The 25,038-nt window shown below is 40.3% G+C and overlaps 1 protein-coding gene across 1 annotated transcript in view; it reads right to left on the bottom strand.

Annotated features, from left to right (window-relative positions):
• Nucleotides 1–25,038, bottom strand: part of DKK3 (dickkopf WNT signaling pathway inhibitor 3) — a 46,338-nt gene that overhangs the window by 8,090 nt on the left and 13,210 nt on the right. Inside the window, exons 2-4 of the mRNA XM_060262126.1 lie at nucleotides 23,552–23,686; nucleotides 22,382–22,465; nucleotides 1,915–2,007 (exon numbers count right to left, since the gene is read on the bottom strand). Coding sequence (XP_060118109.1) covers nucleotides 1,915–2,007; nucleotides 22,382–22,465; nucleotides 23,552–23,686 — 312 coding nt within the window. The remainder of the gene's footprint in view (nucleotides 1–1,914; nucleotides 2,008–22,381; nucleotides 22,466–23,551; nucleotides 23,687–25,038) is intronic.

Below are 25,038 nucleotides of genomic sequence, written 5' to 3'. Positions count from 1 at the left end.
TGTATTTACTAAAAGGAAAATTCTATCCTATTTTTTAGAAGATGTTAATCTCCACATTATTACATGTGTTGCGAACTTCTTAGTAGAAGCCTATAAAATCAAATCTAGGCATACTACTGTATTTTAATTGTTGGGTGTCTATTCTTGATTAATATTATTGGCTGCTATTTTAATTGATTGTTTATGTATTGTTCTTACTATATTTCAGGTCTTTGTACCTACTTTTGATTGTGAATCATTATTGCTCTTATGCAATAAAGGTCTGAACGTGTGGCAATCCTGTTACACCACACTTCACACCACTGCAGATCAGCAATATGAATTCTCTAAAAGAAATTAAAATGAGGCAGGCACAGAACATGAAGGGACAGCAGCTGTTTGAAGATAGCAAAGCGTATATGAGTGTCTTGCCAATAATCCAAATGTATCTTAGTTTTTATCCAAGAACACCAACAGAAAAGTTAATAGTAATGTTTTGCCTTAGCACACAAATGACAGCAGGACTTCACATCAAATGCCTCCACATCAGGACTAATAGTCGATATTTTGATATCTCTTGCCTTATAGTGCCTTGTTCCATTAACCAAACAACATTCCTAATAATTTACAGTCAGTTTAGAGAAGGATAAAGTTCTAAGATGACAGAATATTAAAGCAAGATGAAATGAATAGGACAGTGAGACCTTTTTCCACATAGGAGAAGATTCCAACATAAGATTTATGTTTACATGAACTTTTCAAGAAAAGTTAGCCCAGTTTACAGCATAACACACAATTCTTTTTAATAGGAAAGTCTAAAATGTCTTCAATGATAAATGCAGAATAAGAGGGGGGGCTTTTAGTGTCCTGGCCCCACTGGTGGACCTTCTGATGGCACCTGGTTTTTTGGCCACTGTGTGACAAGAGTGTACCGTAAACACTTTTGGAAATTCAAAGGCAAGTAAGCCCATTGAGGCTAAGCTACTGGAACATGCATTTTACTGAGATCCAGTTGCACATGTGGCACCCAAAAGTAACAGAAGTTCATCACTGAAGCTAAGTAGGTAAGAGTTAAAATTCCATCATTAGTTAACTGGGAGGGGTTGTGGCTCTGTAGCAGAGCGTCTAGTTTGTATGCAGGAGGTGCCAGGTCCAGTCTTTGGCATCTGCAGTTAAAAGGATCAGGTAGCAGAGGATGTGAAAGACTTCTGCCTGAGACTCTGGAGAGTAGTTGCCTATCAGAATAGACAACACTGACCTTGACAAACCAATGGGTGGCTCATTTTAAGGCAGCTTCATGTGAGATGACATTTTAAAAAATCTGATTCTGTAATGTTGCTTGGGAGTATGGATTGAAATAAGCCACAGAAACCAGTGGTTTTGATGGTGGCATTATGCACAATTGATTAATATATAGTAAGATGCAATAATGCTATTTTTCTAATGTTTTATCAACCAAATTAACAGGTAAAGGAAAGTACCCCTGACTAGCACTCCATTCTAGCTTAAAGGAAACACCATTTACTATTACATCATGTTGGACTTGGACCCAGTTAATCAAAACTGCAGTAAGGTTAAACTTTTCTGGTACTTTTACATACACAAAAAATTCCTTACTAGTATATTTAAGGGTCATATATATACAATCCCAGCCAGATGTTTCCAATTCCAGTTGAGTGTTCAGCAGACATTTCAGCAAGAGCTTCATCCTGGTCTAATTACTTAGATCACTTGGGACTGATCCCTCTACTCCTAAGTGTAGGGTCTACTGACTAAGTGATCTATTGCTTTGACAATGAAATAAATAAGTACAAATGTTTTGTGCCTTCAGATGAAAATGTAACTCAACAGTCCACCCATAAAATAACTTCAGCATATCATGTTAGCAATAGTGTCACATGCAGTGAAGAGAGCAGGAAAATGTCCAGTACTCACTGTGTGTTGGGTTTTGCAGACATAACATTTGTACTCAAAACCAGAGAACTCACAATATTTTCCAGTCTCACAGTCCTCATCAATAATGCACTCCTGAGAAAATAATTAAAATAATTTGCAGTATATTAGGTTGCCAGTCTACTTTGCAGGTCATTTTTTAAAACAATCTATATTCTAATGGATCTAATAATTCATTCTTGATAACTCCCCCAGTCCCCCTCATGTTTTACATAAAATTATCTGGTGTATGTATTCGTATACCTGCTAGAAAGCGCACTATGGTTTGCCCCTGCGTAAAACCTACATAGTCATTGTGTGGCTGGAAACTGCTGAACATCTCTTCTTAATTATTTGTATGCCTAATTACACAAACTGTTGTTTCTATTGTGCTCAATATTTAGTTACACAAATTTTGCTTGGTTGTATTGTAGTCAAAATGGCCTTAGACCAGAACTTGGAACGTTCCCCATCCCCATTTCCTACCCTGAATCATTTTCTACCTCACTCACTTCTCCAGCAAACACAGCACAGAAGAAACAAAGTGGACTAAGGATATATAGATTTCTCTGGTGCCATTTGTAACCTAGCGATGCATTCTTACATATCACGTCAAATCACTTCTTTATGTGACGGGACCGGCCCATGTAATGTAGCCCAGAACAATGGATACTGTTGGGCAGGAGACCCAGTGTTCTCACTTCTGAAGTGACTCAAACAGGGCCACAAGCTACGTAACAATGACCACGACTCTTCCCTTGGCTTGTGCCTCTGGCAAGCTCTGGGCGTTTCAGATGGGCAATGCTCAGCAGACCTTCACAGGTGACCAACTTTCCATACTCCTTCCATTAATACTCTGTGTCAAGTTCTGGGCTTTTCCTAGTACAACATATTTGTAAACTACATATAAAGACAACTGAGTTACTTTGAAGCTACAGTTAATACAAAAAAGCAAAGTCTAAATGTAAGCATAAGTAATATGGCAAAAATTCAAATAATACCTTGGCAATCAAGTCTGCATACAAAAATTTGTCCTTTTTTACATTTGGGCTCAAGGAGTTCAGCAATCTGAAGTTGAACTGATCAATTCTACAGCAGTGTTACTGGCTAAAAATTCCACTGAATTCAGAAGAAAAAGCAAAAATATTTTTTCACGCAAGAGAGCTATGAATTTTCTGTGCTCACACAGCTGGCCAGAGTACAGCTTTGAATTTATGTGTTTAAACACATGAGGACTTCTCCAACAAACGCCTTCAAGCTAAACAATATCCAGGAGCTTATTCTGGATCTTTTCAAATTCTTCAGACCTCAAGGCCATCTCAATATATGGGATTCTGTACACTACCACTCTTTTAGGATATATAATTAGTATTATTTGGCCATGCCTGAGGTTCTCTGTCTTCTCTAGTTCTGCATCAACAAAGGAGTAACTCTGCATTTCCCAATCTTTCCCCCACAAGTGAATTTGTAGCATAATCATTGTTTTACCTGCATTCCATAAACTCTTAACCTGCAGCCAGTTTTCATGCTGGCAGTCTTTCCAGTTGTCTTTTCATACAAGACAGTAGCTATACTGTGATTTAACTTTGTACGATTCTGCCCAAATAAAAAGCTTTCTGCTGTTAATTGCTAAGTTTTCAACCCACCTTTATAATTTCAGATTTGTTTTTGCAGCTGGATATTTTTTCAGGCCTTAATTCTTTAAAATCTTTTTGCAGTGTTTTGAATTACTTTGTATTTTGTCAGGCATTGTCTTGAATGCTCTGGAGCTGTAGGATTCTTCATGCTAGATACATGGAGTTCTCTTATTGTAATTTTTGAATCTGATTTTAATACAAGTCTAGCACATTTTAGGATGGGCTACACCATCTCAATAGAAATCCTTCTGGTTCTGAAAGATGCTTTTGTTTTAACAGGCCTCTAGGGGGAGTCTCTTGTCATTGCGAGCAACCATGAAAGATGCCTTACTCTATGCTCCGTGTTAGGGTTGTGGGGCCTTGAGATCTCCCTGAATTACGACAGAGTCTAGAGATCAGTCCCCCTGGAGAAAAAGGCAGCTTTGGAGGGTGGCCTCAATGGCAGTATACCACACTGAAGTCCCTCCCCTCCCCAAGCCTTGCCCACACTCCTGGAGTTGGCAACCCTTTTCTAGGCTAATTTGGCACATGGATTGTTTAAAAGGAGGTTTCAGATATCAGTGTGTTCCCTGCATATGGTCAAAATTGCCTTCTCTGTGGCTTAAGCTGTCCACAGTCATTGATGCTCGTGATTCTATAGAGAATCTATCTGGTGGCACTGATACATGCACTTGCAGGAGCCCTTTCCAAATTTTCATGCTAGTGGGAATCACTGCAGCTCAGTTTATAGGAAAGGCATGTCTTTCAGTGTATCCTCAACATGTCTGCATCCTAGGAGACCAACAGGACACTTGTTCCATAAATTGTGATAATCTGCCCCTCAGTAATTTCATAACCTATTCAAAGTTTCATTTTAGCCAAAACAAATTAAAATATTGTTTTAACAAAAAAGCCTAATCAAGATGTGACTTGGTTCAAGAGAGTTTCTTCTCTTTTGCAAACTGTTCCATTTGACAGCTGCTGGCTCTTGTAGAAAATACAGATAAATGATTAATTCCAGTAATATCTTCTCGTGCAAGAAGCAAATATAGGTGCAACTAGGAATGGCAGCACAGAACTGTTAATTTAAATAATGCCATTGTGATGCCATACAGAACAGAAGAGGTGCTGTTCTTTCTTAGCTTTCTACTTCTTTTCTTCCTATTGACTTTCCTTTAGAAAACAAACCCTGAGAATGGAAGCCCCCTTGCCAGTTCTCTGCTTCCCATGGGGGGGGGGGAAGCAACATTGAAAAAGAGGGAAGAAGGTATCCAGCCACAGAAATCTTTTTGTGACAGAAGATAGGGAAGATTTCCCATTTGCTTTCTTTAAACTTTCTTTTTTAAAAGAAAAGTGGAAATATTAACTTTTCCCCAAGACATTTTCCAGGAATGCTTGTAATCACCAAAACAAAATAAAAGTTAAGTAGAAAGTAGCTTACCTATCACTTACTATCAGTGTTCTCATTTTTTAAAAACACTCATAAAATGCTGGATACTTATCCCTCTAATACTACATAAAATGCACATTCAGGTTGCAACACCACTAAGTTGGGCAGAATGTAAGTTATTACACACTCTACTACCACTGATTCCACAATAGCAGTTGCTCCAACTACAGGCTTCTGCTTTCCCTGGCTCAACTGATCAATTCCTCACCAGTTGCTGTGCAGTCACATTTTGACCTGCATCTCCCTCCAATTCCCCCCATATCTTCCTGATTGCTAAAAAACAAGACAGGGAAACGCAGGTCAAAATGTGGCCACGCAACAATTTGTAGGGAATCAATTGGTTGAGCTGGAGTTTTTGAAAGAAGAAATTCCTAGCACAGTTGAAGAACTCTGTTTATGATAAAAAAGACAAAAAATACTGTTGTTAATAGGAGAAATAGTTTTTGTTTTATTGTAGTTGTTTAAACTGTACTGTAACCTGAATAGTTTTACAATAAAACGGATTGTGAGAGATCAGTACATTTTAAACTAGCCTTTCAGGAAGAAGCAAAGATGCAACCTTATACTAGCCACATCCTGCACTTATTTCAGTCAGTCAATGCATTCTAAGCCAAGATTCAGATAGGAGTCTTTGTATCATGGCCTAAAATATTTTCTCTTCCCACCCATTTCTTTTTGCTTCAAATTCACCCTGATGAAGAATTTCAAGTTCACACACTGTGTTCGTCAGTTAATAAAAGGCATTACAAAACTTTGTCTCCCATAAATTTCAAGTGCAGTAAAAAGGGGAGACAAACAGCAGGGTTTTTTGATAGAAAAAGCCCAACAGGAACTCATTTGCATATCAGGCTGCACCCCGTCACCAAGTCAGCTAGAACTGCGTTCCTGTGCGTTCCTGCTCAAAAAAAAGCCCTGCAAAACGGACTACTTTTAATAACATATTAAACAGCATCCAGAGAAGCACACTGAGACTTACATAAGTTTTGCAGTGTGTAAAGATATTTTCTAAAGCCAAGAGCAAACTGATCTAATCAAGTCCAGTACCAGCTGTTCCCTTTCAGTGGTTAGGTGTGTGGTATTTTTTAAAGAAAGTAAACCTTTATGTTAAGGAAAAGCAATTTAAAAGCTTCAGACTACCACAAGTCACAGCTCAGAAAACATGAATTTAAGTAATCAGAGAAGCTTTTTACAAACTCTGCTACATTATTAAAATATTGTTTAGATTAAGTCTCAGATCCTATGGGATGGTTGGTGGCTGAATCATGTCTCTTTGGACTAAAACATCCAAGATTCAAGTTACCAGAATAAAGGGTTTTAATGTAAGAGGAAATATGTGTTTCTCTGAACTGCTGAAAAGGAGATCTACTTTTATAGGACTTCTGATCCTATAAAACAACGTTACATTGTAAATTTAAATTTAACAATAAGTTATTATATGAATAAGTGTGTGTGCACATAAAAGCTTATGCCCAAAATAAAATTTTGTTGGTCTTAAAGGCGCCACTAGACTCAAATTTGTTTTACATTATAAAAGTTGACAAAAATATGAGCAACTCAATATGGGACCTGTGCCATCATATAAAGTCCACTGGGTGGCTTTAGGGAGAGTCACCTACTAGCCTGATTACCTAGCACAAGTATAAATTGCAATCAGAAATAAGAGTTGCCCTCTGCTGCTTATCTGCAGTATGAGCCTGGCTCATTTCACATGAGTGCTTCTAGTTCCCCCATGTGTTAATGACTCCACTTCTTTGCCTATTGCATTCTAGCTTTGTTTTACAAACAGTGCATCTGCCTTTTACTGTCTTTTGTCTCCCAAAGAGACCCTCTAGTTTTTCAGCTTGGAGGACAGTGGGAGCACTATGGCCTGCCCACTTTATTAGGGAAGAAGAATGTTGACTCCTGCCTACTGGAATTGATTCCAAGTTTCAGACAGCGACACATCAGTTACTCCAAGATTATGTAAACTGTAATACTTAATCGGAATGAATAAGATGTATGAAGAGATACTCTCGTAATGATGATCTTGCTATCTAGGGCTAGCTACTGTGATGATTCCAGTGACCACAGAATAAAAGAATGAAATTTAAACAGTCAAAAGTAACCCTAAAGTGATCTGTTATTTTTGTACCTTCTAATACTGGGCTCTTCCTTACAAAAAGCCGCCCTAGCTATGCTTTTGAATTAGTTAATAAAATACACAGTCAAGCAGCACACCACTGAAAAAGCTAGTTCTGGACATTCACTTCTACCACATCAAATACATGCATAGAAAACAGGAAAATAGATCCAAGGCCAGAAAATCAGGAACCCAAGATGATAAAGATTAGTTTTGTTTGTTTCTAAAAGCAGAGAAGGCAGAACAGTGAAATAAACCTTTCTGTCTTATCTTGCTGAACTGAGTGCTTGGCTATCTGAAGTCTGATGCTGTCCCAACCTGACACCCAAGAGAAAATGTGAACTGTCTCTAAAAAAAAGTATTGTTTTCTCCTACTGGCTTGAAAGAAAGGAAGGTTACCTTGGGTGAAGGGTAAAATCACCCTGCTCTATGCTGGGAACCCCTCTCCTGGTGGCAGCAGGACACAGCGTGTGAGGCACCATCCAGGTGCCCATTGCATTGTTTCCCCCCTCCCCTCTGATGTGTGCCATGGGACAAGGGGGGGAAAGACCCTCCGGCTCCCCTGTCCAGCCTCTTGCAGAGGTGGCTCATAGTTCACCCTCCTCCCCAAGAAATAAGCAAGCTCACCCTCCAAGACATTCCCCCAGGGAGCCCATGGGCAGAGGGAAGGGGGAGGGGCACAGGAAACATTCAGCAGACACCAAGCAGGAGAGACAAAGGATGGCACAACTCTGACTTTATTGTGCTGGAACCAAGTGCAATGGTATCCCAGGTACAACTTGGACAGTCTCGCCGAGGGTGGGGCTCCACTCAGAGCGGCGGGCAGGAACAGCTGATCAAGTGGGGGGATTGGAGCATCACAGACAGAAGCCTCTGTGTTGAATTCCCACCTGCAAAACAGAGACAGATATCAAGAGCACCTGCAAGAAGGGCTGCCTGATCCAAGTGCCAGAGACGCTGTCACACCACTGGCCATGAAGGGAGGATGAGGAAATTGGGAGTGCACATTCACACTTACCCAGCCATGGGCGATTGTCCTCATAAGCTGAGCCTCTGCATGCCAGGTACCTGTTGAGACCTGGAAACGACAATGGTTAGCCCCAGGGGAGAGACCTTGCTCTCCTCCTTGCAAGTCAAAGAGCTCGCCCTATACTGTCTAAGCAGCCTTGCTGTGCAGTGTCTACCCCCAAAGTGCCCCGGCCCTCACTCTAAGACCACACATCAGGGAGCTCTCCAGTTGGAAAGTGCTTTGAAAGTGGCTTCAGAGTTGCCTGCAGATTTTCTCTCTGCAGTAACTCTGAGTCTGGCCGTTGGAGCGGTGTCACAGAAGTGATGCCTCCATAGAAAAAGCCTGGAGGGCTTTTTCTTTGGCATGGGAATTTCACGGGGGGGAGGGGGTCAGCAGCAACTGCCCACTGTGCTCATCATGCGTCCTGAAGCTCCGTGGCCATGAGAGCTGTATATCAGCAGAAAAAGAAGAACTCCCGATTACTTTTATGCTTTCACTTTCTCCAGTACATCTTTAAAGCAACATTTTCCCACTTCTAAAGCGATTACTCTACTTAACAAGTGTTTTTTCTAACTCTACCCCCCAATGGGTCACTCTACATAACGACAAAAGATTAGCTCAAAAGGCCTCGAATCATTACGAGCAATCTTAATTATTTAAACTGGATTGAATATAATTATTAAAATTGACCCAGACTTTAATTGGATATATATCAAAGAGATTATCAAGAATTTGCAATACGATCTGAACACAAATGAGATATACAGAAAAGAGCTCTGTCTCTATCACCTGACTGTAACTGAATGAATGCCTTCTAAAACCTCAGTTGAAGCTGTTGTAGAATGGGGATTAACAGGAGAGAAGCAAAAATACAATCTGACCTAAGAGACTGAGTTTTGAATATATAATCTGATTTAAAAGATTGAGTTTTGGCATGACATCGTTTAATGAAATGGCACATGGAAAAGATATTTCTGCAAATCTCAGATCTTTGAAGGAAGATTTTATCTCATTTACACAGCTTCTTAGAGATTATTTTATGCTGACAGCTAATGATTTGAGGGAAGAAGACCCGACAGCTTATGAAATGGTAACTCTACAGGGGTCCAGTACAAACGAGAGTGAATTGATGGCAGTGAAAGTAGAAGGGGAAACTGTTACTATGCAAAACAAAGGAAAAATAAGATTGTCTCTTGTGACTCACTTTCAAAACTACTCCGGAAGCTAAGCTGTAGTAAAATCAAGTGGAGAAGGGAAAATGGTGATGAATTCTTCCCCCTGTGGTTGAGGGGGCAGACAATGTTGAGAAGAGGAAAGCTGCACTTCAATCAACAAATTTGGATTTGGAAGGCCATCCAGAAAAAGGATTTTGGATTTTTTGCTTCTGCTTTGGTGAATGGCTGAACAAGGAACTCTGACTAAGAAGTGAAAGATGACACAAAAAAATAACCTGTGGATAAATGGGCTGCCTCAGATACAATTTGGTGCAGAAATCAAAGGAACTTAACAGTTTTTAATTCTTGGGAAGAAGGACTCTGGAACCTGGGTTTTCTTTTTTTTTTTCCTGGTGAATAAGCAAACATGTAACTATTAATAATGAACAGATGTTAAACTGTAAAAGAATAAGAGTGATCTTGAAGAAGTGATGTTAATGAGTGTAATCAACATAATTCTCTATATAGTAGATGTATTGACAGTTTGCCTATTTAGTGAGACTGCCTCTAATGATGTAAGAATAGAATTAAGGGTGAAAAGGCAGATAGCATAACTGCTGTGGAATTTGGTAGACTTGGTAATTTGGCAGATTTGCTTTTAATATGTTAGCAGGAGAAATGGTTTAGACAGAGATAGACAAAGCATTTAGTTGTATTTGATTTATCTCATGTAATTTGCTATGAACAAAGAAATTATTTTCATGTGCTTCTTTTCATAAGGCTTTTGCTAAATCAATAATTTAATTTGTGTTTATTATAGGCGTAAGTTAAATTAGATAAATTTGACATTGAGACAGTTTTGAAAGGAAAAATATTTTTATTAACTGGTTATATTTAATTAGTGTTTAAGAATAATTGTTTAGATTTACATTGCTTTACTAGTTTATTAAAAGAATTATTCTTTTTTTCTATTCTGGTAAAAGAAGAAAGGAAGGTAATATTTAAGGGGATTTTTATACTTGTAGGTAGAAGATTTGAGCATTTTATTGGGAGGTGGAATTACAATTGATATATTTGTACTGGTTTCTGTTTTTCCTACTCTGTAAAGGCCCCTTTTCCCTCTTTTTCCCTCTTTTTATGTATCTTCTGCAAAGCTTCCTTTTTGTAGTTTAAATCAATAAAACTTTTTAAAAAGCAGAAAGTGGATTGAAAGTGCATTATTTATATTTAGTGTGTGATTATTTATATTTATATTTAGTGTGTGATTGCAGTCTTAGAGAAAAAAAAGAATAAAAACACACAAAAAAAGAAACACTGGACCTTCCTTTTATTTTTTTCCCCTTTGCTGTCAAGTCACAGCTGACATCACTTATGGCAACCCCAAAGGGTTTTCAAGGCAAGAAACATTTAGAGGTGGTTTACCTGCCTCCATATCATGACCCTGGAATTCCTTGGAGATCTCCCATACAAATACTTGCCACAGCTGAACCTGATTAGTTTTAAAGATCTAACGAGATTGGGCTAGCCTGGGCTATCCAGGCCAAGGCCTTCAGACCTTCATAAGCAACCATTAAACATGAGCAACAGCCTGCTAGATCAGACCAGTGCTCCATCTAGTGTGACATCCTGTTTCATACAACAACCAACCAGTTGCTCTCTTTGAGATCTGCAAACATTATTGGCTGCCTCAAATCTGTAGAGGAGAAGACCAGATGAATGTCCTACTTTGACCACTGAGAGGAGTGTTTCCTCCATTTTTCCTTCTGCTCTGAAAACTGACTAGCAGAATGGAATTAAAAACAAGGACAAAAGGTTACTTATCTGCATCTGCCCGGCACTTTCAAAGCACCGAATATGTCCTGGATAAAGGATGTACTCTCTCACACACACACCCCGCCAATATTCTAAATTTCACTTCCATACCATAATCAAAGATTTAATCTTGCTGAATAAAGTATATTGTATCCTATCAAAGAGTCAGCAGCTAAGCAGCATGGTATATATATAAAATGAACCCCTCACCTTGTTAGCGTTCTACAGTACAAGAAAACTATCTATGCAAAACTGCTTTCATTCTACCTTATATGAAATCACCGTTGGATAAAGTTTCCCATGGATATACATTCTGCAACAGCCATTGTGAAGGAACAGACTCACAGGCACTGCTTCAAGACCAGGAGCTCAGAAAAACCCTGCAACCACCCCTGGTTTCTGCCTTGTCTTGCTAACTTTTTTCGTTGGGGGAGGGAAACCAACCTCTCCGGATAGTAACTCTGCCACCAGTAAATCTTCTCCCCATTGTCTCTCAACACATGGTCAACATTGAGTCCTAATGGAAAGGGTGGTACTTCATGGCTTGAAGATGCTCCCAGCAAGAATCCAACAAAAGAGAAGATTGTAAGAGCCAGAGCAAAACAGAAATTCTTCCTTGTGTCCTGAGGATTTATAATCTTCCCTACAGTTCATCTCCCTCTGGGGTCAGTCCAGATCTTCCTGCCCAAAAAGGAAGATGATACAATCTAGCTTTTTAGCTTTTCTAGTCTGTTCTTTACATGTGACAGAACAGACTAGCTAAGAAGATGGGAAACATTCTGCCCCAGTGTGGTCCTGTCTGTCTGCATAACTAAGACCTGAAATGCTCAGTGCTTGATTGATCTCCTATAGTTTTCTTTTTTCCAGCCCTGCAGGCACTGAAACATGTGTAGAGAGCAGACACTATTATTCAAAGACTGCAATGAATTCTAACATGGAGGACATTGCTACACTGACATATTACCATTAATCACATTTAACAATCTACATATGGGGACCCAAACCATTATTGGTATGAAAATGACATAAGAAATTCTTTTCTTTCTAAGTGAAGCTACCATGAATTTCCCAAAAACTGCCAATACTTTCCAAACATCTGATAGCTGATGCAGAAGTTATTTCTGAATTAAGCTAGGGAAACATCACTCTGATTTTGACAAAACTGTAATTAGCATCCATGACTCAGATGAAAATAGCACACGCTTGATTTTCATATGATTTATCTCTGTGGTCAACAAAGGGTTATCCACTTTGAGACAAAAATCTGAATTCATAATAATTTGGCTCTGCTCCAGTTATTGGACAAGAGGCTTTCAGTTTGGAACACATCCCCATTCCATCCTTGTATAGAAAAGACTGTGGAGAAACAATCTGAAAGACTGCATATGTATTCAGAATTGGCTCTATGGACATTCCGGTACATGCAGTCAAACTTCTGATGTAGGCAATGGGAATACTGCCGTGACACAGACAAATGCACATGCACAGAACTACCTCTTGCTAGTACAGTGAACAGGAAAGTGCTCTAACATACACGAGCTTCTGTATTAATCTAAGATAACAACAAAGAAATACAGCTTACATTGGTCCATTTTCTACAAATTTTACATCTACACTCTTGGAAACAACTTCTACTGTACAGTGATTGCAGAATATAACTGCGGTACCACATGGAAAGTATTAAGAGCTGTGCTGCTGACTAATGCAGGGAACACTCGTTTGGTGATTACTGTATTCTTTTGGATGGCATTCCTGATAACAGCCAGCCACTCAGAGAGATCAAACAAAACACTCATTAGCAAAAGATGCTCACAATTCTCTTGGAAGCCTTTTACAAAAAAAAAAAAAGGGAACAAAGAAGATTTCAGAACACTTACACAAAACCATAACCACTCTCAAGAGGATACATTAGATTCTACCATTCTGCAAAGTTTCATCCCCATGAATCTGCTAAGACTTGACTCGAACAAGAAGGAAAAAGAAGGAAAACTTACACAGTCCAATTTATTCCTATTTGGCAGCCTGACCAGCATAAATGGTGATGAAACTCATAGGACCTTTCTTGTAATATTGGAATGTGAGAATGGACCTCTGCGATATTATGTGAAACTGTTATTTCTTTTGTTGTTGTTCAGTCGCACAGTCAAATCCGACTCTTTGCAACCCCATGGACAAAGTCACAGCAGACCCTCCTGTCTTCCACTATCCTCTGAAGTCTGCTCAAAACCGTGTTTGTTACATCAGTAACACTGTCCAGCCATCTTATCTTTTGCTGTCCACTTCTTCTTTTGCCTTCTGTCTTTCCCAGCATCAGGATCTTCTCTAGTGAGTGCTCCCTTCTCATTTGGTGGCCAAAGTATTTGAGCTTCAGCTTCAGCATCTGAACTTCCAGTCAGGGTTGATTTCTCTTAGGACTGACTGATTTGATCTTCTTGCAGGCCAAGGGACTCTCAAGGTTCTTTTCCAGCACCACATCTCAAAAGCATCTATTCTTCTGCGCTCGGCCTTCCTTATGGTCCAGCTCTCACAGCCATACATTACTACTGGGAATACTATCACTTTGACTATATGGACGTTTGTTGGCAGGGTGATGTTCTCTGCTTTTTATTATACTACCCAGGTTCGCCATAGCTGTCCTCCCAAGGAGCAAACGTCTTTTAATTTCATGGCTACAGTCATCATCTGCAGTGATCTTGGATCCCAGAAATGTGAAGTCTGTCACTACTTCCATGTCTTCCCCTTCTATTTGCCAAGGCGTGATGGGGCCGGATGCCATGATCTTAGTTTTTTTGATGTTGAGTTTCAAGCCTACTTTCACCCTCAACAAGAGGTTCTTTAGGTCCTCCTCACTTTCTGCCATTAAAGTGAGGTCATCTGCATATCTGAGGTTGTTGATGTTTTCCCCGGCAATCTTAATTCTGGCTTCTGCTTCATCCAGGCCAGCATTCTGCATGGTGTACTCTGCATATAAGTTAGATAAGCAGGGTGACAATATACATCCTTGTCGAACTCTTTTCCTATTCTAAACAAATCAGTTGTTCCACATCCCGTTCTGACTGTTGCTTCTTGACCCTTATACAGGTTTCTCAGGAGACATGTGAGGTGGTCTGGTACTCCTATCTCTTTAAGGACTTGCCACAGTTTGTTGTGATCCACACAATAAAAAGGCTTTAGCTTAGTCAATGAAACAGAAATAGATGTTTTTCTGATACTCCCGTGCTTTTTCCATAATCCAGCAAATGTCAACAATTTTATCTCTAGTTCCTCTACCTCTCCGAAACCCAGCTTGAACTTTTGGTAGTTCCTGATCTACATTCTGCTGAAGCCTAGCTTGTAGGATCTTTAACATGACCTTGCTGGCATGTGAAATGAATGCAATGGTGTGATAGTTTGAACTTTCTTTGGCATTACCCTTCTTTGGGATTGGAATATAAACTGATCTTTTTCAATCTTGTGACCACTGCTGCATTTTCCAAATTTGTTGACATAATGTGTGCGTCACTTTAACAGCATCATCTTTTAGGACTTTGAACAGCTCTACTGGGATACTCTCATCTCCGCTCGCTTTGTTGTTAGTAATGCTTTCTAAGGCCCATTGAACTTCACACGCCAGGATGTCTGGCTCAAGGTCAGCAATTTCACTGTCATGGTTGTCAAGAACACTGAGATCCTTCTTGTATAATTCTTCTGTGTATTCTTTGTTGGAAATCAGTCCTAAAATGGCTGACTGACTCCATCTTAGTAATAGTAATGTTGTTTCTGCAAATGTCATGCTGAGTCATGCTGCATCATGGCCCAGCTGTTTCTTGTTACTAAGGTAAGGTGGAATGACCTCACCTGTAATTAGGCTTTGTGCTGACTCACAGAGCTGATGCAACCTCTGGTGAAATTGCATGATTGATGTGTGTATTTAGGGAAGCTCAGTGAGCTTGCTCTTCCTGCCTGTAAGGATTGTGGGTACAGTGTAACTTACCGTCCGGGTGGCAGCGAACACTGCTTGTGCTGATCCTGTGCTACTGTGCTTGGATCATTCTGTGTATTCTTACTGGTGTATACTGTTATCTACTGTAGTGTGAACTGATTACTGTTTATGACCTTGGCCTGGCAACGACTTTGAATATTGGATACTGCCCTGGTAAATATATTCCACTGTTGAATACAGTTGTCTCTCTTCTCTATTAATTCCCTGTCCCTCTTCTTCAGTGTTTTCTGCTGCGTGCAAATTCTCTAACATTCTTGCCACCTCTTACTGATCTCTTCTGCTTCCGTTTTTGTCCTTTATCATGGCCATCTTTGCATGAAACATTCCCTTGATTTCTCCAATTTTCTTGAAGAGATCTCTTGTCCTTCCCATTCTATTATTTTCCTCTATTGCTTTGCATTGTTCCTTTAGGAAGGCCTCCTTATCTCTCCTTGCTGTTCTCTGAAAATCTGAATTCAGTTGGGTGAATTTTTCCTTTTCACCTTTGCCTTTCACTTTCCTTCTTTCCTCAGCTATTTGTAAAGCCTCATCAAACAGCCACTTTGCTTTCTTGCATTTCTCTTTTCTTTGGGATGGTGCTGATTGCTGCCTTCTGTACAATGTTACGAACCTCCATCCATAGTTCTTCAGGCACTCTGTCTATCAACTCTAGTTCCTTAAACCTATTCTTCACCTCCACTGTATATTCATAAGGGATGTGATCAAGATCAACCCTGAATGGCCTAATGACTTCCCCAGTTTTCTTCAGTTTAAGCCTGAATTTTGCAATGAGTAGCTCATGATCTGAGCCGCAGTCAGCTCCAGGTCTTGTTTTTGCTGACTGTAAGGAGCTTCTCCATCTTTGACTGCAGAGTATATAATCAATCTGATTTCTGTGTTGCTCATCAAGTGATGTCCATGTGTAGAATCACCTTTCAGGTTATTGAAAGAGGGTATTTGCTATGACCAGCTTGTTCTCTTGACAAAACTCTATTAGCCTTCGCCCGGCTTCATTTTGTTGTCCAAGGCCAAACTTGTCAGTTGTTCCGGTTATCTTTTGACTTCCTACTTTGGCATGCCAGTCCCCTATGATGAGGAAGACATCTTTTTTTGGTGCTAATTCTAGAAGGTGTTGTAGATCTTCATAGAACTGGTCCACTTCAGCCTCTTCTGCATCTGTGGTTGGGGCATAGACTTAGATTACTGTGATATTGAATGGTTTGCCTTGGATACGGACCGAGATCATTCTATCATTTTTGAGACTGTATCCCATTATTGCCTTCCTCACTCTCTTGTAAACTATAAAGGCCACACTATTTCTTCTATGGGACTCTTGCCCACAATAATAGATGTAGTGATCCTCTGAGTTAAATTCACTCGTTCCCATCCATTTTAGTTCACTGATTCCCAAGACGGCAATGTCCAGTCTTGCCATTTCTAGTGAAGTATAAAAAGATATTTAAAAGGTTTTTAAATAGTTTTATTAAACATTGTTAGCCACTACATCACAGTATTTGTTTCTTTCAATCCCCATTTGGGGACAGGGGATCCCACAGTTTGGAGGCCCTCCCCCCACTTCAGGGTCATCAGAAAGCGGGGGAGGGGAATGTCTGCTGGGCATTCTATTATTCCCCATGGAGACTGATTCCCATAGGGCAGGGGTGGCCAATGGTAGTTCTCCAGATGTTTTTGCCTACAACTCCCATCAGCCCCAGCTGGAGAGTTACTATTGGCCACCCTTGCCATAGGGTATAATGGAGAATTAATCTGTGGGTATCTGGGGCTTGTTGGGGCTGGGACACCAAACTTTCAACATAGCATCCAGTGCCACTCCTCAAAACACCCTCTAAGTTTTAAAAAAGTTGGACCAGGGGGTAAATTGGCCTTGGTTCTCCATAGAGTTGCCAAGTCCAATTCAAGAAATATCTGGGGACTTTGGGGGTGGAGCCAGGAGACTTTAGGGGTGCAGTCAGGAGCAAGGGTGTGACAAGCACGACTGAACTCCAAAGGGAGTTCTGACCATCACATTTAAAGGGCAGCACACCTTTTAAATGCCTTCCTTCCATGGGAAATAATAAAGGATAGGGGCACCTTTTGGGGCTCATAAAATTGGACCCCCTGGTGCAATCTTTTTGAAACTTGGGGGATATTTTGGGGAGAGGCACTGGACACTACACAGAATATTTGGTGCCTCTACCTCAAAAACAGCCCCCCTAGAGCCCCAGATACGCACAAATCAATTCTCCATTATACCCTATAGGAATCTGTCTCCACAGGGAATAATGGAGTGCCCAGCAAATATTTCCCTCCCCTCCCCCCCACTTTCTGATGACCCTGAAGTGGGGGGAGGGCCTCCAAACCGGGAGATCCCCTGCCTTCACCTGGGGATTGACAACTCAAGTTCTCTCACCTGCAAGATAAGCCCAGTTGCTGCAAGGTCAATGTGGACCTAGGTCATTGGCTGTAGCTTTGACACTGTCACAGTGTAATTGCTGTCAAAGATAATTACTACTGTCAGAGCAATTATGTTGAGTCATCCCCTGATCAGGTAATAGGACAGCAACCCCTGTTGGGCAGTCCGGAATGCCCATGAGGGATGGGATCCTTTAATTACCCACCATCTGGTGCACTAGGAGGGATAGGGAAGGTGTGGCAGAGGGTATGCGGCCCTTCTTGCCACTCTTCCCAGAACAAGCTTGGAATGCTGTTTTGCCGTCCGGCTGAGGACTGATGCCAACATCCACAAGGTAAAACTACCCCATCCAATTATATGTATTCAATTGGTCTTTACATGTTGTGTTCTTATTTTTATGCACTACCTTAATTATGTACTGACTTCCTTTTTCTAAATAAAAAGTCTTATTGTTTTTAGCACTGGTCAGTGTGTTTGCCCACTAGAGCTATCCAGGGAATTCAGTGCTTTAGGCTCTTGGTCACAACACTACCTATGTACCTTTTGGTGTGGCTGCAGGTTGCAGTTGGACTACCCTGCAGGGCTACAAGCTAGTAATCCTGGTAAGGGTGGAGTGGGGGTGGTCTACCGGGAAGGCTGTGTAGTTTTACAGCCTGAGGTTTGTTTCCAAGGAAGGCAGCACTGACCTCCCATGGTAGGGTGGAAGTGGGCTTGATTCCTTGATAAAAACAATGCTCAGAGTCCATCTCCCAAAGGCATACACTATCTCTCTCACATTATTTTCATCAGATTTTGCACAACCAAGTAACCATTGTTATGGGTTGCAAACAGAAAATAAGACCACACAAAGGTTATGGACTTGATTATTGGACGTCTTCTAAAGCATTAACAACTTTTCATCCATCTTATGACTGACCTTCCTGAGTAATATACTAGAGCTCAATTTGAAACAGAAGTTAGTGAATGACCAATGCACTCTTGGGAATCTCTCAGTATACTGAATGTATGGTATGAGCATAAACTTCTTGCGATAAAGGCTGCAGATGAACACTTTGATCCAATTTCATTGCTGTTCACTTCCAAATTTAAAGTGTACAAACAGACAGCAACATCTCTGCCTCCTGCTCCCCAGTCATTGGCACCCCATTCTGACCTAACTTGAAGTTAGTAGATACTGGGGAAAGTCCAGTCTTTACAGATGTCAGCACTTTCACCCCACATTTCCAGATGTCTGAACTCCCGTGTTGCAAACTCAAGTGGTTGGGAAGTGTGAACCTTCCTGTCCATTTCCTTCTTTTTTTAAAAAAATCAGGAAGCGATGAGTGTACAAGCACCCCTGGGTCATCAATCACTGCTTGTGTGTTCCTGCACCCAACACTCTCAGGATCAGGAGCCTCCAGGGTAGATCAAAAATTCCCCCTCCCAAACCCCTCCTGTTTCTTGGGGTTGGAAAGCTGTGGAAATTGTCCCTAGTTAGAATCCCATATCACACCAAGCTGTTGTCTGACCTCAGCCACAGTGAGGAGTTCTCAGACTTTGCCACAGCAAGCCTGATCTAGATAATAAAATTGAACAGAGATACAACTGAGAAAGTCAGAGTCGAACCATTTTAAAGACAGAGTGGTTAAACACAGGTGGTTAGGCCCTTACTGAAGAACAATCAGCATTTTTCAAAGGTAAGGACTGCCTCACCAAACAGATTCAGTGTACAAGGGCTTCTGACTAAATAATACGGGGTAAGAGGGCATGTCTTTTCACTAATTACTAATTGATTCTTTTAAGAAGGAGACAACAACAGTGGGAATAAATGGACATTCTTCACACTGGTGAAGGTGAGAAGTGGGGTCATCCAGGATTATATTGGTACCACTGCTATTTGTTCAAATATCCGGAAAATTTGGATGAACAATGAAGTAGCAAAATTGGTAGATGACACCACATTATTCAGAATGGTGAAAATACAAGTGGACTGTGAAGAACTCCAAAAGGATTCACAGAATAATGTGAATATTGGCACTGAGATGTCATCATACATACTTAAATATAATAGGGAAAATTGATCAATCAAAACCAAAGCTGTGGGAAAGAAAAACAAATGTTTCCAGCACTTTTTTGTTGTTGTTTAGCGTCCTAGCTTTCAACTGAAAACATTAATGCTAATATTACTGGCATCTTTCTGATCAATATAGTCACTGGTATACAATAGTGGAAGCCAGTACCATTAAGACAACTTGTAGCAATTGTGGAGGATCCAGGTTTTGTAACCTATTCAATTGTATGTTCTTAGTTGTCCAATCAAAAACAAAGGACTGTGAACCTCAAACTTAAAAGCATATATAACGTATAATACATTTGCTTTTCAGGCCAATGACAACAATTTATGAGAAAGTAATGAACTGGCAATCCTCCTCTCACCAAGCAAAACAATTTCCATACTAAACACTGCAATCAACCATCAGCATTACCAAAATAAAGATTAACCTTTCTGTAGCAGTTTGTGCACTCTCTCTATGACACAGATGGCAAACCAAAATGTTTTAGAGTAGTGGATGCCAGGAACAGATGTTCTTCTTTGTTCCAAGGTACAAAGGTTCAGAAACACACTGAAACAGCTCACTGCTACTAAGTACATTTATTTTCAATTGATAAGAGCATTTCTCACAAGCTTAATGTCTTGCCATGCCTTAGAAATTTGGAAAAAGAGAGAGAAAAAGTGTCTTGTCTTAAGAACATAAGAGAAGCCATGTTGGATCAGGCCAATGGCCCATCCAGTCCAACATTCTGTATCACACAGTGGCCAATAATACACACACACACACACACTGTGGCTAATCGCCACTGATGGACCTCTGCTCCATATTTTTATCCAATCCCCTCTTGAAGCTATGCTTGTAACCGCCACTACCTCCTGTGGCAGTGAATTCCTCCTGCTTGTACGCTTGTAGCCCCCACCACCTCCTGTGGCAGAGTCTTCAAGCACAGTGTGATAAGGACAAACTCCAGCTTCCCTGAGCTACCTGGAAAAGGGAGTAATCGGAATGGGAATGGGGGCCTGAGACCCTGTGAGAAGGTTTGTTACAGGTACAGATTGTGCCTGGATAACCAAAGACCAACCCCAATTTTTGAATCTCTGACAATGCATCACTATCTTGATATAGATAGCAATGGGTATACCATTACACTGTGTGTAGAACTTGGGTGTTTTCTTACATTTCTTTCTCTTTCTAAAACCCAACCCACAGAAAGGTAACCCCTAGGTATGCACATATATACACACAGAGCTCCAGGTGGCTAGATAGGTAATTTCAATTAACTGAACACATAAAATTAAAATCAAAATGAAATTTTGATTTGGTTGTACTACATTTTAATTAATAGGCTTTAAGGTTTGGGAAAGATAATGGCAAATCATGTATGTATAATGCTTTCACATTTAATTATACATATTTTAAGTAAGTCATACCAGGAACCAGAGAAAAAGCAAAGCACACATCACTGGATGTGCACCATTTATCCTGGGCCTGAACTTGAGCTGTAAACTGACGTAAAACTTCTGGAAGAAAGTCTGGTATCTAATGTTAGAGACTACCAATCCCAGTTGAAATCTGAGAAAGGAAAAGTTAGTCTGAGTATGTAAATGGCGCCTCTCAACAATGCAGCACCTTCCAAGAACTAGACTTCGGTGTCAGTACTGGCAAAAAGCCCAGTTCCTGTTCCAGGAACTTGAAACAGATATTTTTATTTGGAGGCCTGAAGGACATCATTTGAACTGCCATCAAGATGTGATGTGAAGTATATTCTTTCACAATACTAAGACACAAAACTTTGTTTCCACTACCTTATTTCTTTAAAGCAGCAATATTTACAATGTTTACCAACTAGTTTTTTCCCTTTACTGGAGTTTAGCTATAAAAAAACCCAGCCTTTAAATGAATAATCAAACCCAGTGCTATGAAGATACACGCACGCATAAAGGACATTAAATGCATCCATGGTGAGCATACTGGAGAAATATTCCACATATCAAATCTCAATAAGCATTCCTGTTTAACTGTATTTATTTATTAATTATATTCTGTTTATAGACTGCCCTTTCCTGGAGCAGAGCTCAGGGTGGCTAACAACATAATAAAAATACAATATTTTAAATTAAAAACAAAATAGTAAAAATATTCCTTATATGACAGATGGCGGAAATAATTTCTTCAGTGCCTCTTGGGCGAGGCTTACTGAGAATGAGGGGGGGGGGGGTATGACAGTGCAGAATGTTCAGTGTGCCATCACTGCTTCAACCGGTCTTAATAAAGATTAAGAGTTTGGACACATTCTACTCCTTATAAACCTTCCTTGTAACTTCTAAGCATCATTTATTGCTTAAAGACTGAAATTTTCTGAAACACTGGCTTGCAATCATGGTCGACGTTACTTAAGACATCAATGCCTCAATAGTGCCTCCAGCATAAGGTGTATCATGGTACAGGAAGAGGAGGAAGAGAAGGAAGAAGAGGAAGAAAAATTGCAGGTTTATACCCCACCCTTCTTTCTGAATCAAAGACTCAGAGCAGAGCGGCTTACAATCTCCTTTATCTTCTCCCCCCACAACAGACACACTGTGAGGTGGGTGGGGCTGAGAGGGCTCTCATAGCAGCTGCCCTTTCAAGGACAATCTCTGCGATAGCTATGGCTGACCTAAAGCCATTCCAGCAGATGCAAGTGGAGGAGTGGGGAATCAAACTGGGTTCTCCCAGATAAGAGTCCATGCACTTAACCACTACACCAAACTGAACCATTACAACAAATGGGACTGAAGGATAATCCACACTTTTAATAAGCATATTATGAACATAATAAGCTTTATCTAGTATGACTACAACTGACAGCTTTACAGAACAGGTTACCTGCATTTCATTTCAATTGCCTAAAGCAGGCTACTTACATGATTTCTCTTACTCTCCCCTTCTTGTACTGATGTCATAACAGTTTCAGAATAGCTAGCAGATCCAGTTTTATTATCAGTTGCCTAATAGTACAAAGAAATACAGTATGTTAGATCAAGTTTTTAAATCCTTTTGCTTCATTTTCATCTAAAAATGCTGTGTTTTTTTAGTCAGATACAGAAGCAGCACTTCATTGCAGCTATGAAAAAGATTCTTCTTCCAACATGAAAGCTTTTATACGGAAGCTTGGATAGCTATGCAAATTCTTAAATACGCACAACTCATACAGAATGTAAAGACTTGCTGAAGTTCTTCACCCACAGATAAGCAACAGGAAGATTCAAAACATCAACCAACAATTAAATGGTTAAAAACCCTGTGGCAATCTAAGGATGTGATCTTCATAGGAGCTTTAATTTCACAGGCTTCAATATGAATTGAAAGACAAGTAGAGTTTGCACATTTCAGCTCAACCATTCTATACACATGTCCTTCCCACTAAGTAAATCACAAAAGCAACAGCATGAGCTTCCTAAAAGCCATCAAGTCACATAATACCAAAAACTGAAGGGGAAAAGGGCACACTATCAGGAGCTGGATGAGCTCCAAGACCTTTACCATTTACTACTAATTCAGAAATGAAAGGATTGGGTTTTTTTTCCCTAAATGATACCATATGTATGGAATGGGATCATGGTGCTAGTGTCTGTATTATAAATTCGTACTCAGCTGAGTTATGCTTGCAACCAAAATACCTAAGCAAATCCAAAAGACTTTATGGGCCATCTAAAGCACATGAAAATGTAGCTTGGTTGGCTTTCCTGGGGCAGGTGTTTCCAAACTGTGGTGCCACTATTGGGAAGGCTCTGTCCCAAGTTTCTGCCACTATGCATCCTGACAGAAAGGCAACTGAAGCAAGGCTAATCAGAGGTCAAGTGATTTAATATGTGAGATGATGTTCTCCTAGTTATGCTTTACAGGCAATAAGCAACACCGTGGCAAATAAGCACACTGACAATTAGTGGAGATGAACAAGATTTCAATCTGCCACTAAGACATGGGCAGCACAATTCCTTAGCATAACATTTTGAACAATTCTGACAACAGGTTTGTATAAAAGGCATTACAAAAATCTCATACACAGATTATATACAAAAGGTAGCTCCTACCTTACTGATTTCCTGATGAATATGCACAGTTTTATTTCCAATTTTTGTATCTGTGTAAGATTCATTGTAATAGTTGGGAGGAAGCTGGTCAAAATCAACTGTTATCTCTTTAGAACCACCTTCTTCTGCCTCCATCTAGCAAAATCATGAATTAAAACAAGTTAGAATCATTATATAAAGTACTGACCAATAAAATTTTATTTTAGGTACCATTCAGCCACTTATGTACATTAGGAGGAAGCAGTCCCAGCACAAAGGCATTTTCCAGATTGCCTTGTGTTCCATTTTCGTACACTTACGCTGTTAACATTTTTTTTCCTTGTGTCCATACACCTTCATTAACATCCCAGTGCCATCTTGGGTTTTCCTCATTCCTCCCTCCCATTCCTTCTTAAAGTAGTTTTTCATGTAGTTTTTCCCCCCATTGCAGAATGATTTCACAAGAAAGCCTCTTGCTTAAAATCTGAACAGCTTTTTCTGTCTTGTGGATAGCTTCTTGCTTGAAATGTGAACAGTTTTTTCCATCTTGTGGACAGCCACCCAACATGGCTGTCTTGGGTGAAAAGACCCAAGATTAGCTGGCAATTTTTCTTTTTACAAAAAAAAATTGCATGCCGGCATTTCAATATTTCAGTATTGGAGGGCACCTCCAATACTGAATCTTCACCCATTGGCAAAAGATGGCAACTGAAGGGGGCAGACAGATCTCCTTGGTGAAGAAGGCCCTCTCCTGGGTTGCCACTGGCCTCATCATAGAAGGTAGGGACACCTGAAGCAGGGCCTCCGAAAATTACCATAGAGGTAGGGCAGGCTCATAAGGGAGGAGGCAGTCATTCAAGTATGTTGCTCCCGAGCCCATATAGGGCTTTGAAGGTCAAAAACAACACCCTGAATTGTGTCTGGAAACAAACCAGGAGCCAGTGTAGATGGGCCAAGACTGGAGTGATATGGTCCCTATGACCCACCCCAGTCAACATCCTGGCTAAAGCATTCTGTACTGGTTGAAGGTTATGAACACTTCTCAAGGACAGCTCCACATAGAGTGCATAAGTAATCTAATCTAATATACATTCCAAAACATAAGTTTGCTTGTGCCATCACAGGTGTGTTTAAAGAATGTATTTGCCAAGAAGTGCTTTAATTTTCAGGCATGCTTGCATGATTCCTTTTTTTGAAACACTATTTTGACTTCCTCAGTTGTGGCATGTTCAGTTGGAGGACAGAGTTGCCAAACTCCAGGTGGGGCTTGGAATTACACCTGATCTCCAGACAACAGAGATCAATTCCCCTGGAGAAAATGGCTGCTTTGGAGGGCACATTCTATGATATTATACTCTTGTGCTCTCTCACTCGCTGTCGTGCTCTCTTGCTCTCTCTCCCTCCCTTTTCCTTGGGTCCTGTTTCTAGCCACATGAATTAGAAGGATATTGGAGGGCCTCCAATGGAGGAGCCTTACAGAGGGAAGAGGGGTTTATATAGAGTAGCTT

The sequence above is a fragment of the Heteronotia binoei genome, chromosome 21, assembly GCF_032191835.1.
Source record: "Heteronotia binoei isolate CCM8104 ecotype False Entrance Well chromosome 21, APGP_CSIRO_Hbin_v1, whole genome shotgun sequence".
NCBI lineage: Eukaryota > Metazoa > Chordata > Lepidosauria > Squamata > Gekkonidae > Heteronotia > Heteronotia binoei.
This window is presented reverse-complemented; position numbering and strand designations above follow the sequence as displayed.